This window comes from Ostrinia nubilalis, chromosome W (genome assembly GCF_963855985.1).
Source record: "Ostrinia nubilalis chromosome W, ilOstNubi1.1, whole genome shotgun sequence".
NCBI classification, from domain to species: Eukaryota; Metazoa; Arthropoda; class Insecta; order Lepidoptera; family Crambidae; genus Ostrinia; species Ostrinia nubilalis.
In genome coordinates, this window is record NC_087118.1 from 2,450,507 (window position 1) to 2,462,930 (window position 12,424).

At 34.9% G+C, this 12,424-nt stretch overlaps 1 protein-coding gene across 1 annotated transcript; it reads right to left on the reverse strand.

The window, feature by feature from the left end:
* Positions 1-4,954: 4,954 nt before the first annotated feature.
* Positions 4,955-11,744, reverse strand: LOC135086277 (uncharacterized). The gene is made up of 5 exons (XM_063981076.1): positions 10,719-11,744; positions 10,388-10,468; positions 9,827-9,910; positions 9,646-9,729; positions 4,955-9,386 (listed from the first exon to the last, which is right to left on the reverse strand). Coding segments are annotated over exons 1-5 (645 nt in total). The 5' UTR covers positions 10,721-11,744; the 3' UTR covers positions 4,955-8,992.
* Between the last annotated feature and the right edge of the window lie 680 nt (positions 11,745-12,424).

Here is a 12,424-nt window from a genome sequence, read left to right on the forward strand (position 1 = left end):
GTCAAGAAGGTACTATCTCCGCTTGTTTACGAGTTAATTGCTCACAATGGCAAGCCTCTCGGTACTTGGCATATCAAGGACATCAAGGTTTAATCCTTGTCTTTTGTTTTCACCCTCAGTTCGCCGAATAGTTTTTTTGCCAGGGTTCTCAGCCGTAGGACTTGTTTCACAAGTGTTGTTTGGTATTCTACCAACAATGACGCCAAGGCTACTTTTCCCTTTTAGGGAAACCTTTAGGTTAGTTTTTTTTTGTGATCGCCCCATTTAGGGTATGCGATTTTTTTTTCTTTTCGAGTGGACAAGTATCTGCTGTATACTTGCCTCGTGTTTTTTTTCTCTGTGACTTTATAGTCCAGATTTTTGTTTCCAGGGATGACATCATGTGTTTTGAGCACTATTCCCTGTGGTTGTGTTTTGTTGCGATGACGTCCAATTATATTGTGATCAGCGACGTTTTGTTCTGCGGTTTATAACCCAGGCATTTTTATTTTATTTTAGCAAATAATGTTAGTTATGGCCGAAATAGCCTAACAATGTTTTGGAAAAAGAACGAGTAGAATTGCATGTCAAGTTCTACTTTACTGGGGAATTCGAGTACCACTGGTTCACAGTTGGGACTTTATGGGGGAATTTTGGATGCTCGGACAGGAGAGATTTTTTTTGGTTGGTAGAACATCAGTCCTGGTAGATGGATCATTTTGGTTTGGTATTGCTTTTGTGAAAGTTTAGTTATAGTTAGTAAGTTAGTTTTTTTTCTCAATTGGACTTTTTGGGGGTCTTTCTGGTGTAAAGATTCACTTATTTATTTTTTTTCTCTTATTTTCAGTTTGTAGTTCGCTGAGGGCAGCTCAGATTCTTTCTCCGTGCGAATGTCTAGGGGGGAGGGTATTGTAGCGTTGCGGTTTGCTGTTTTATTCACAAATTAATATTTCTTCTCAATATTCTGATTTTGGATACCACTAGCGACATCTATTGGCGTGATTTAGAATTAATTTGCAATAGATGGCGCTTTTTGCTCAGTTAATTGAAATATACTTTGATGAAACATTTCCTAGTGTTTTTATATTGATTATTCTATTTTTCAAATAGAATATTTTCAGTGTTCTGGAAATTGTTTTCATCATGGTTTTATTAGTACAGTATTTACTTTTTCAAACGGCGAAACGAAACGTATCGCGATGTCTATGACAGAGCGGCTGTCAGTGGAGCTGTCAAAAGACTTAGGAATTTGTCGATCGTGCGCAGCCGCAATTTGATTATTTTCGGGAATGTAATTCCTTTTATTTCAAATCGGGTGGTGCAAAATGCATCCACGATAATTTCTTGATGAATAAATAAAAATAACACACATGAGAGATTCCCTAAATCCTGTTCGGATGAGGGTATTGGGATGCTGAAGACTGTGAGTGAAGCTCAGATTAGCGAACGGTCTTCATGCGGGATTTCATATTTTACGATTTTACATTTCATATTTTAGATATTTCAATATTTCATATTGATTTCTATAATTATTACTCCTTTCTGAACTGCTGATCTCTTCGCATTTCCTCCTTGTCATCAAACCTCTGTCTCTGCAAGAGTTTGAACGCTTACCTGTCAAAGAGATGCAAGAGCTTCATCTGGCACTGCGCGCTTGAGGCCGTGGAGGACGCTGCTTGTAACCTAAAAGTGTGCGAGACCCGTTGGACCCCGGAAGAAGAGAGGAACGTTCAGGGTAACGGCTTATAACCGCATGGCTTCCAAGGTACCCACTTTTCCATCCTTCAAGTAGGAGTCTTTCCGACCTGACATCGCGCAGTTATCTTAACTAGTAGAGTCTTTTAATATTTAGGCTGAGTTTTAAGAAATTTGTAGTGGCAATAATATTCACCAAACCGAACCTAATTAACGACCCTGAATCCCTTGAGATTGGCACTATTACAGTAGTTATTATAATATCGTAATTGTTAACTATATAGGAGCATACGAGATAAAAATAAATTGTGTCAATTGAGAGGGAGCTGTTTTATTTACATTTTCTAATTTCACACAAGGAACGGTAACTTATATAAATTTCTGCAAGCCGGACAACCTCTTTTTTCACGTGCAGACAATTCACCATCTTCTCCGTCTGCACCGGTGGCGGTTCAATTCCAGTCACCAAGCCGCCACGAAAAAAGCCTTTCTTGCATGTGCATTTCATTAATAACCCAGTATTATTTCTATTTCAAGACATCCGATACGAACTTAACGGAGTGGATATAGATAAAATTAAAAATGCAGGTATTACTACAACTATAAAGTCCTATCTTTCTTTAAATGAAAACGAATCCAAAAGCGCCAGAGCTTGGGGCTGGTCGACTACAGGTTCGAACAAAGTCGGCGATGGCGCATTCTCTGTCTCTATACCATTGAATAAAATATTGGGATTTCCAGAAGACTATGAAAAAATTATAATTAACTGTAAACATGAGTTAGTTTTGTTGAGATGCAATACAAACCTCAATGCTTTAAAATTAAATTCAGGTGAAGTTGTGGATGATATTATAATAAGTAAAATTGTTTGGCGCGTTCCACACGTTAAGGTATCAGATCGGGAAAGAATTAACTTATTAAAACATTTAGACAAAGATCGAGCTATAACACTTGCGTTTCGGAATTGGGACTTATATGAATATCCCTTGTTACCAAAAACCCGTAAACATACTTGGTCCATTAAAACATCGTCACAAATAGAGAAACCCCGATATGTTATAATTGCCTTGCAAACCAATCGCAAACACAAGGCTGAATCTTCAATGGCAGAGTTCGATCATTGTCATGTACGAGATGTAAGAGTATTTTTAAATTCATCATATTACCGTTACGAAGGCTTGAATGTAAGTTTTTCAGAAGATAGATTTACTTTATTATACGAACAATACGTAAGATTTCAACAGTCTTATTACGGACGTCGACCAGAGCCGTTGATGAGTTTAAAGGAATTTAAAGACGTAGCCCCTTTATTTATTATTGACTGTTCGCGGCAGCATGAAACTTTGAAGGGATCGATTGACGTAAGAGTTGAAATCGAAACAGATCAAGAAATACCGGATCAGACAGCTGCATATTGTTTAATTTTAAACGACTGTATATTTGAATACAAGCCTTTGAGTAATATTGTGAAAAAAATATCATGAATTGTAACACAATTATAGTTGATTTACAAGGGTTCAAAGATCATAAAAATGACTTTTTAGTAAAAGAGTTATGTATAGCGAATCAAGAGTCTACTTATCTCTTTTTAATTAAGCCACCGTACCCATTCTCATCTTTAACCGATGAAGAAAAAAAGAATGTGCGTTGGCTAGAAAAGAATAGAGGGTATCGATGGAGTGAAGGCTATGTCGACTACAGAGAATTTAGAAGAATTATTAAACCCTATTTTAAGGACAGAAATATTATTGTGAAGGGCGAAGAAAAAGTTAAATGGGTGAAAGAGTTATGTGATCATGATAATATTGTAGACATTACTTGCCAACAGATTCCTAATTTTAACTCACTTTATGACCTTTATTGTAAAGACAATTTATTCAATTGTTATAATCATAAGAAATATTGTGCATTGAAAAATGTTTTGTGTATAAAAAAATGGTGTTTAGAAAACGATATTAAATGTTTTTATTAAAATAAATACTGATATTTTAAACTGACTGTCTTTTATTTCAGTATCAAAGCAAGTTGTATGAGGAATAAACAAAGTCATAATGAAACAAGTAGATTTAATATACACAAATTTATTTTACCATTTCATTATTATTTTCAATTAACTTAGTCTATTTATTATTACTTACATTCTACATACAAGTACTTACAACTAATAACTTACAATCTATTACACTAGTAATTATCACCACAGAGTTCTTTAGATATTTTCCTAACTAACGATTCTGTAAGATCTAACACTTCATCCGTGTTTGGTTCTTGCACCACATACTGAGCACTGAGTACCACGTTATTGTCCGTACTTTCCACATCAGTCTGTTGCGTCTGTGATAACGATACAGCGTCACTGGTTAGGTCTATAATCTTTATTTGGATCAGCTTTGAACCCTTCCGATCTTTGCGTATGACAAATGATCTAGATGAGATGTTCGCCTTCTTCTTACTGTTCGCATCTCTCTTAGGCCTCCCTTTTCTTTCTGTCTTCGGTTCAACAGGCTGCACACCGAACAGTTCTTGGCAGTGCTGCGTAAAGTTCTCCATGGGGTCTTGTGCATATTGCGAGAAGATTATTTCCGAAGAGTCAGACATATTGATCTGTAAACAAAATAAACACTTATTAGTACATTTTTATAACTGCATTAAATTGTTATCAGGGACTTTATGTGGACTGTATTTATAGAAGTAAAAAAGAAATCAGCTTTGTATAGACATAAGACTTAAAAATAACAAGACATACAAAAATAACAACAGATTTAAATAGAAAAAATAATAATTAATTAACTTACCAACAAGTAGCCACAAATAGTGATCGATGCAACGTGAATGTTAGAAATTAAATTTTAGTTATTGTATTTATATTAATTCCAAGTTTGCACTTTGACGTCAGTGACCTACTTAGTGACACGTGGAAATACAACGTGAACTAAAATTTGATGACTAAGTAATTAGGGTAAAAGCACCGTTTGTGGTCACTGTACTCTTTTGGCCACATAAAATTGAAGTAAGTTTAAAAAATATTGTTTTAATAAAACAATATTTATTTATAGTTACGACTAAATTGGTATTTCAAGATAAATTATCAAATAATAATGGACAAAAACGGTACCAAGATGACCGAAACCATTACTTCTACCCTATTGCGAAATTTACTTACTAAGGAAATTTGTATCCTACATTACGAAACTAACAGTTTGCACTTTATCAACGACGGTAATATGGTTAAGACAACACTTAAATATTTTATTAATATAGATTTAGTAAATAAAACAAATTAATCTCTTTACTTATGACTTTATTTAGCAATTATTATGTACAGTTATGAATAAATCTTGTGTTAGTAAATTAAAAACTAATGGTGTTAGTAATTTTACAATTAAAATCATACTTATTTATCTATACACCTATTGCATACTTATATTATAAAACTTAATTTACTTAACACATTAAACTTAAAACATTAAATCTTGATGCCCCCATGCTTTAGTGGAGATTTTGTCAGGAAGTACAAATCGTTTATCGTCCTCATTTGATAGAGCAATTTTGTTCACTGCTTGAGTGAAAATTTCATGTTTGATGCACCTGAACAATATGTTCTTTTTACGTATTATTTGGTCATGAAGCAGAACCTTTTTATAGTCAGTTGAAGTCAAGTCTTTAATTACACTTTTTTTAACACCCTTAGCTTTTTTAATAAGTTTTGATTCCGTTTTAACACAGTATAACTTTGACCTAAGACCTACAAATTCTGTTATGATTTCACCGCCCATTTCATCTTTAAACAATCCCGGAATTTTTTTGTTCACTACTGGCAAATTAAAAAGATTTTCTGAATCATAATTACTTGTATCAAAGTAACTGAGAAAGTGGGTATTTAGATCTAGATAAAAGTCCTTAGTTTCAATTTTATAAATGAAACTGTCGGTATCGGTATAGCATAACTGTACCCTGTCTTGATAGTGTGGTTTTATGACTGAATAATGGAAATTGTACATGTGACTTTTGGACAGTTCTAATACTGAAAATCCTATGTAAATAGGTTTATCCAAAATTATTCTTTCAGGTTTCATCTGAACGGCAACTAAATTTTTAGAAAATACTGTAGCACTGTGAAAGTTTGGTCGTGCGATTAACTTATCAGCGCTTAGATGCTTTTTAGTTTTATTTGAGTCATCACGCCATTGATTAACTAATTTAACATCAACACGACGTTCATTATCCTCTAACGTTTTTCCAAAAACAGAGTTATTTAACAGTTTGAAAAGATCTTGTTGAAAAGGAGTTGTAGCTTTTTTTCTCAATTCTGTATTAAGATTAATGTATTTAGCTAAAAAGGCATTTTGTTTGAACGATAAAACGCGATGAATTTTATTTAAGATAAGCCCATGACTGATACTTGTTTTTAAATGAACGTAATGAATTACGTATTCAAATTTCGGATAAAGATTAGGTATTAATTTTGATGTATGTCCACCTGGCGGTACAAACTTTTCGGCACAGAAAGGATAGTCGTTATGGTCACAATGTAAGTTTTCTGGGTACAACAAATCTACTTCAAGAATGTAACCGGTGTCCGCATCGTCAGGTACCGTTAAAATATTTAACTGGTCTATTTCATTTTTATTTAAAAATCTGAAATCCGATACAGGCAGAGGCTGACACATACTATAGCCATAGAGGTTATTACAGTCAATGTACACTAAATAAGAGTCAGGCTTGTACTCGTCATAATTCGACATGTACTTATTGTTTGCTTCGCTATGTCTGGTAGAACACATGCAGATACCTCCTCGTATACCTTTTTGTAAAAGACGGATTATTTCTAAATCATGTAACAATTCTAACTGTATACCAGTCTTCATTAACATCGCATCAAAAGACAAACTTGGAGCTGTTAAATAGAAAGCAGGGTCTAACTGATAGTTAAGCTTACAGACAAGTCGAAAATTTTCAAATACATCCGATAAAAGAAGTACGTCTGTTTTAAGATAAAGATCGGTGTATTCTCCAATATTTTTAATATTAAAAACGGACCAGACAGTTTTGGCATGAGCATAGTCGGAGTCACTTATATCCTCATTGGTAAGGGAATTATAAAATTGTTTTTTATTGGGAAGTGTTTCTTCTGAATATGATTCCCAATCTGATATGTGATCATAGGGATAAACTCCCTTTCGTGTCAATAAACTGAATTTGTTGTCATTAGGAAAATGATTTTTCAAATGAAATAAATCAGATTTACGTAAACCACTTACTAATTTTTCTAAACTAGTTCCTAAAAATTTAAAAGAATCCACAAATCGGATTTGTCCAAATTTTCCATTTGGTAAGGTAAGGAATTTAGTAAAAGATATATAATTTTCTTTGTTCTTAGGTATTACTTTAATAGGGCCTAAGCTGTCAGCTAATTCTTTAATAAACAAATGGCAATCGTAACCGGACAGGTTATGAAAAAATACCGGTACGAACTTAGGGACATTGTATCGCAAATTACAGTATTGATGTGCTGCGCCACGATATCTACCTGTAAGGTGACAATGATCTCGCACCTTGTCTCCGATCAGTAGGTTATCGCAAATGTGACACACGTCGGCTTGTGAATGCTTTACCTTATCGTTTTCGGTAAAAATCATTCTAATTTCAACGTTCAAAATATTATAAATATTTGTAATGTCTTCATAAAGATTTTTTAAGAACTTTTCACTACAATCTGGACCGCGATATTGAACAAATTTGTTGAAAGTATTATCAAAGGAACAAATTATTTGATACGCAAAAGCTGCTGGGATATGTCGTTGACGCGGTGTTGTAAAACTAGCAAGAGGATCGGGCTCACATCCTTGATATCGTTCAAGGATGGTTTCAAAGTCTGCGTAAATAACGAAAGGAACATCTTGTTTCCTTTCAAAATTTTTGAACTGAAGATAACTACCTTTTTCGGGAAGTACTGTTGTAACACCACTACAGATATGTTTATCGATACTATTCTGAGAAGTAAAAAATAATAAACAGTCTTCACAAAAATGTAACTTACCGTTACGCTTTGTAATTTGACTTCGAACCAAACGGGGCAAATTTTTTATTAAAACGAAATGCGAGTGTACATTGTCCTCAAAGAGAAGCAAGTTAATTCTTTTTCTAGAGTCTGATTTAAATTCAGATCTGTAAATAGGACCCACAACGCATTTATTGTTATTTAAGGAATAAACATTAACACTTAAAGTTGGATTATTTTTTTCAAAAAGCGCTATATCGTCAAAAGTTACAGGAAAAGACATACCTTCGATGTTGAGCACCCGTTTAAAGTCTGGATATGACGAAGTTCGGTCACAGTTCTTTTGAGCAGGATAAATCGCAGCGACTATGCTCCACAAAAAACAGAATTTATCGTCATTTTTAATATTGACACACGCTTTTTTCTTCTTTATCACTGGTGGCAAATCAACATAAGTCGACCCAGATCCACATAATGGATCATATTTGTTAATATTTACTTCTAAATAAACATTACTCAGAAAAGTCCATCCACTATCACGTTCCTGAAACTCTTCAACTTTCTTTTTTATGATATTTAATACTGATGTAAATAAGCGCTTAAATTCAAAGTTACGATGAACAATAATATTTTTAGTTGCGAACGATTTTATTTGTTGTTCGTTATTTTTGAACAAAAGGAAATTACCAAAATATTCTAAATTTACTTTGATGCTTACATGTTTTTTAAGAGAACTCTGTAAAAGTTTGTAGAGTTTGAATTCTACGCTTTTTAAAAATAAGTCTGGAAAATAATGTTCCGTTTCGGTCGTCACCGGTAACCTGTAGGAGGCTATGCGACCGCGGAACGCAGACGCGACTTCAACGACTCCGTCCTGAGCGACCGCCGCGCACTTGTTCTTGTGCGCGGTGCTCCGCAAGTGGCCAACCCATTTCCTTCTATCAACTTGAACGGCACACCCAGAGCAGAACGGCATCTTCTTAGTTAACCTAACTTAACCAGTAATTAACTTTAACTAACCTACCTTAACCAGTAATGAACTTTAATTAACCTCGGAACCTGTCTTCCAAAGATTGGAATTATTTTGTAGCTAATGAAACTTTACTTTTATTGATTTTATGTAATGTAGGTACCTATTTACTAATGTATTATGTAACTTGCTGAAATATGCGAGTTCGTCGAAACGTGGTTTGGGCTAGGTACCGAGGTTAATTAAGTACTATAACACTAGGTTTCAATTCATTTATTATTAAGTACCTACGTAAATTATAAGTAAGTAAATTAGACCTAATTAATATGTATATTTTTATTTACAATTTAGTTAATTTTATTATTATAAAACACCGGCACGCTATCCGCAAAGTACGTCGTCTTGGCTCTCCTGAGGAACTTTTGAAGCAAGTCCCACTCGGGCTGGTCCGGGTCGAGCTGGAGCTTCAAAGTGACGAGCGCCTTGGTGTAGCGGGTCTCGGGGCGGGTGTCGAGCGCGTCCCGCGTGGAGTAGAGGCGCAGCTCGGCGTAGTAGCGGCCGCTCAGCTGCGCGCGCCGCAGCACCGACCCGTCCGCGACCTTGCTGCTGATGGAGCTCGGCAGCTGGCTCGACGGCGCTCGGCGAGACGCGTTTGCGTGAGCTGCGTCTTCCTCGTCTTCAGAGACCAGCCCGAACAGATCCTCTTCTTTTTTGGTGTTCCGTCTCTTTGGCGTAGCGGTTCTGAAAATAATATAATATTCCTTAGGTATTGGCGAATTTCATTGATGAGATGATGAGAATCATCTCCGTTTATGAGATAGTAGTGTGAAAGGTGACCCACAATGTGGACTGACGACATCATAAAGCAAGAAGGCGCTGGACGCAGGTCGTTACCAACCGGACAACATGGAAAGCATTGGGGAGGCCTATGTTCAGCAGTGGACGTCCTGTGGTTGAGATAATGATGATGATGATTGTAAGGTGTTGTTGTGAAACTTACTTTGAAGATCGTGATGTTGTCGACTTCCTCTTGGTTGTCTTAGCCTTGCTACGCTTGGAAGGCTGATCGTCTTCTGAATCAGACCTGTAAAGTTAAACACGAATCACGTTAGTCTAATGATAACGAAACGACTGTTACAAAATCGCCAGCCTTCGGATTCCATTATTTCAGGTCTACTTACTTTGACGGGGCTCGATTGTTGGACTTCTTCTTAGATGTTTTTGCCTGATCTCGTCTAGTCCCGTTTTCAGCTTCGGAGTCAGATCTGTAAAACAAATTGTGATTATTAAATAATGATTACCCGTAAAACTGTTAAATTACTCATTACTGGTACTCCAGTCACACTTAACAGTTAGGCCGCTTCCTGACTTGGCGGTGCGGTATCGGTACGATTTCGTTTCGGTATACCGCATCGGTACCGAAAGCTTACCGAACGCTTATATTTGAATGTACGCTTCCTGATTGGCGCGGCATGTGCGACAGCGGCGCGGCACAGACTCAATCAGGAACGCTCCATTGAAATATAGACGCTCGGTAAGCTTTCGGTATCGCGTATACAGAGCATACCGACGCCGCGCCGCTACCGCACCGACAAGTCAGGAAACGACCTTAGTCTGAGACTTTTTAACTACAGCAAGCTGTGCACGATAACGTGTCACTCACTACTTGAGTACTGCCGCGCGAGCAAAGTCGTCGACTATCGTTAGTGTGCAATAACTAATTAACTAATGTAAATAAGTACCTTATAATAAGAGCTGGGTTCCTCCTCTCTGACTTTGAGATGCGACTCTCGACAATTGCAGATTCGTACTCGGAGTCAGACCTGAAAATAATTAGTTTATAAATATAAGTAATGTGTAAGACGAACTGAATTATTTCGCGGTTGAATCAGCAGGTAATCCTTAGTAAATTCATTAGTAACTAGAAAACTTTAACTTTACAAACATCGAATCAAATTAATAAGTACAGTTCCATATTTATTTAAAGTGGTCGTCGCTGATGACGAGAGGTCTCAGAAAAATTCTAAGTTCTAGAAGTTTAGTGAAGACTAGAAGATAGTCATGAGTACTCACATTGTGTTTGTTAGATGATAGAAACTCACTCGGAATACTTGGAGCGCTGGGCCTGGAGCACTGGGTTTGGAGCACTAGGTCTGGAGCACTAGGTCTGGAGCACTAGGTCTGGAGCAATAGGTCTGGAGCACTAGGTCTGGAGCACTGGGGAGCGGTTCCTTGTTGGTTGACGGTTCTTCTGATGCACGAAGCAGTAGATGAAGCACAGAATGAAGTTCGGGTCGAATCGATTCCAATTTATTTGAAAATTATTGCAGAGATCCGCAAAATGTGTTAGGGTTGACAAAAATGTTTTGTTAAGAAACACCATGATTATTCATATGATTCATTCATATGATATTTAAAACACATAATATAAATATTTCGTTTGAAAAGCCGCCGCGTAGCACTTGAGGGTATCAAAAATCAGAATCAAAAATATTTTTTCAGTTTAGACCACAAGTGGCACTTATGTATATAACAAAGTACTATTTTTTATTAATCGTCGCTATAATTATGATTTAAAACATAATAAGACAACATATACATTATTATGTATTTGAAAATGATTGCAACGTGCATCAAAAGTTATTTAGAAAAATATCACAAGATTAATGTATATAAAAAATACTCAGAGATACTTACTAATATTTTAAATATCATTATCGGAATTGAAGTGGAAATCATATGAATATTATGTTTGATTTGAGATACTTATACAATAAAAATATTTTAATCAAATATAATTATAAAATGGCTAATAATAACGATCATTGTTAATAATATTGTTACAGTGAAACTAGACTAAATGATTCTAATATAGGTGATGCATCCATAATTACACAGTCGCGAACCGTGCGGAACTCGTGGCAGCTCTGTTGCAGTGCGCGCAAGCATTTTTACAGAAACGCACTTCGGACCTGCGGCCGCGTTGACGACGTGACCATGATGCAATATCCGAATGAAAAATATTCCACTGTATGTTTTAGAAAATTAAATTACATTAATTTTGAAAATTTTGGAGATAGTTGGTTTAAGATATTTATTTATTATTTATTTATGCATAGAACGGTAGTACCAATTACACTATTCAAACAAGACGTAACAAAGTTCAGAATAACATTTAAATACTTAATTAAACAATTTAACATAAGAAACTACATAAATCAGATGCGATAGGTACTTATGTATTTTTAATTTGATATTTAATCTACTCAGTTATATGTTAACATTTAGCTTAATATTATTTCTAAGTTATTCAGAAAATATTCGAGATTTCAGTTATGAGCGATATAATAAAATTAACAGTTATTTTGATTTAATTATGGATAATAAATATTAAAACTTGTTTACAGCACTTTTACAAATATTTGGTTATAATTTACGTTTAGTACATAAATATCTTTTTAATAATTTGAAGCTGTTTAAAAGATGTAAATAGTAATGTACTACTTATAATAAATTATTTATTACCATTTACTTAGAAGACAATAATATTTTATGGCTTAAATTAGTAAATTAAATTACCTATATTAATTTAATAATATAATTATACGTATTATTTGTGGATTGCTATTTATTTACTTATTTAATGATTTTTAAAATGAAAAGTATTTTATGAGTAAGTAACTTTATTATGTTTTTTAAAGGTATGCACTATTTTTTCTGAGTAAGTAATTTAAACTCGAATTGTGTTTAAAATTTTAGATAAAAAATTTCTTAGTAAA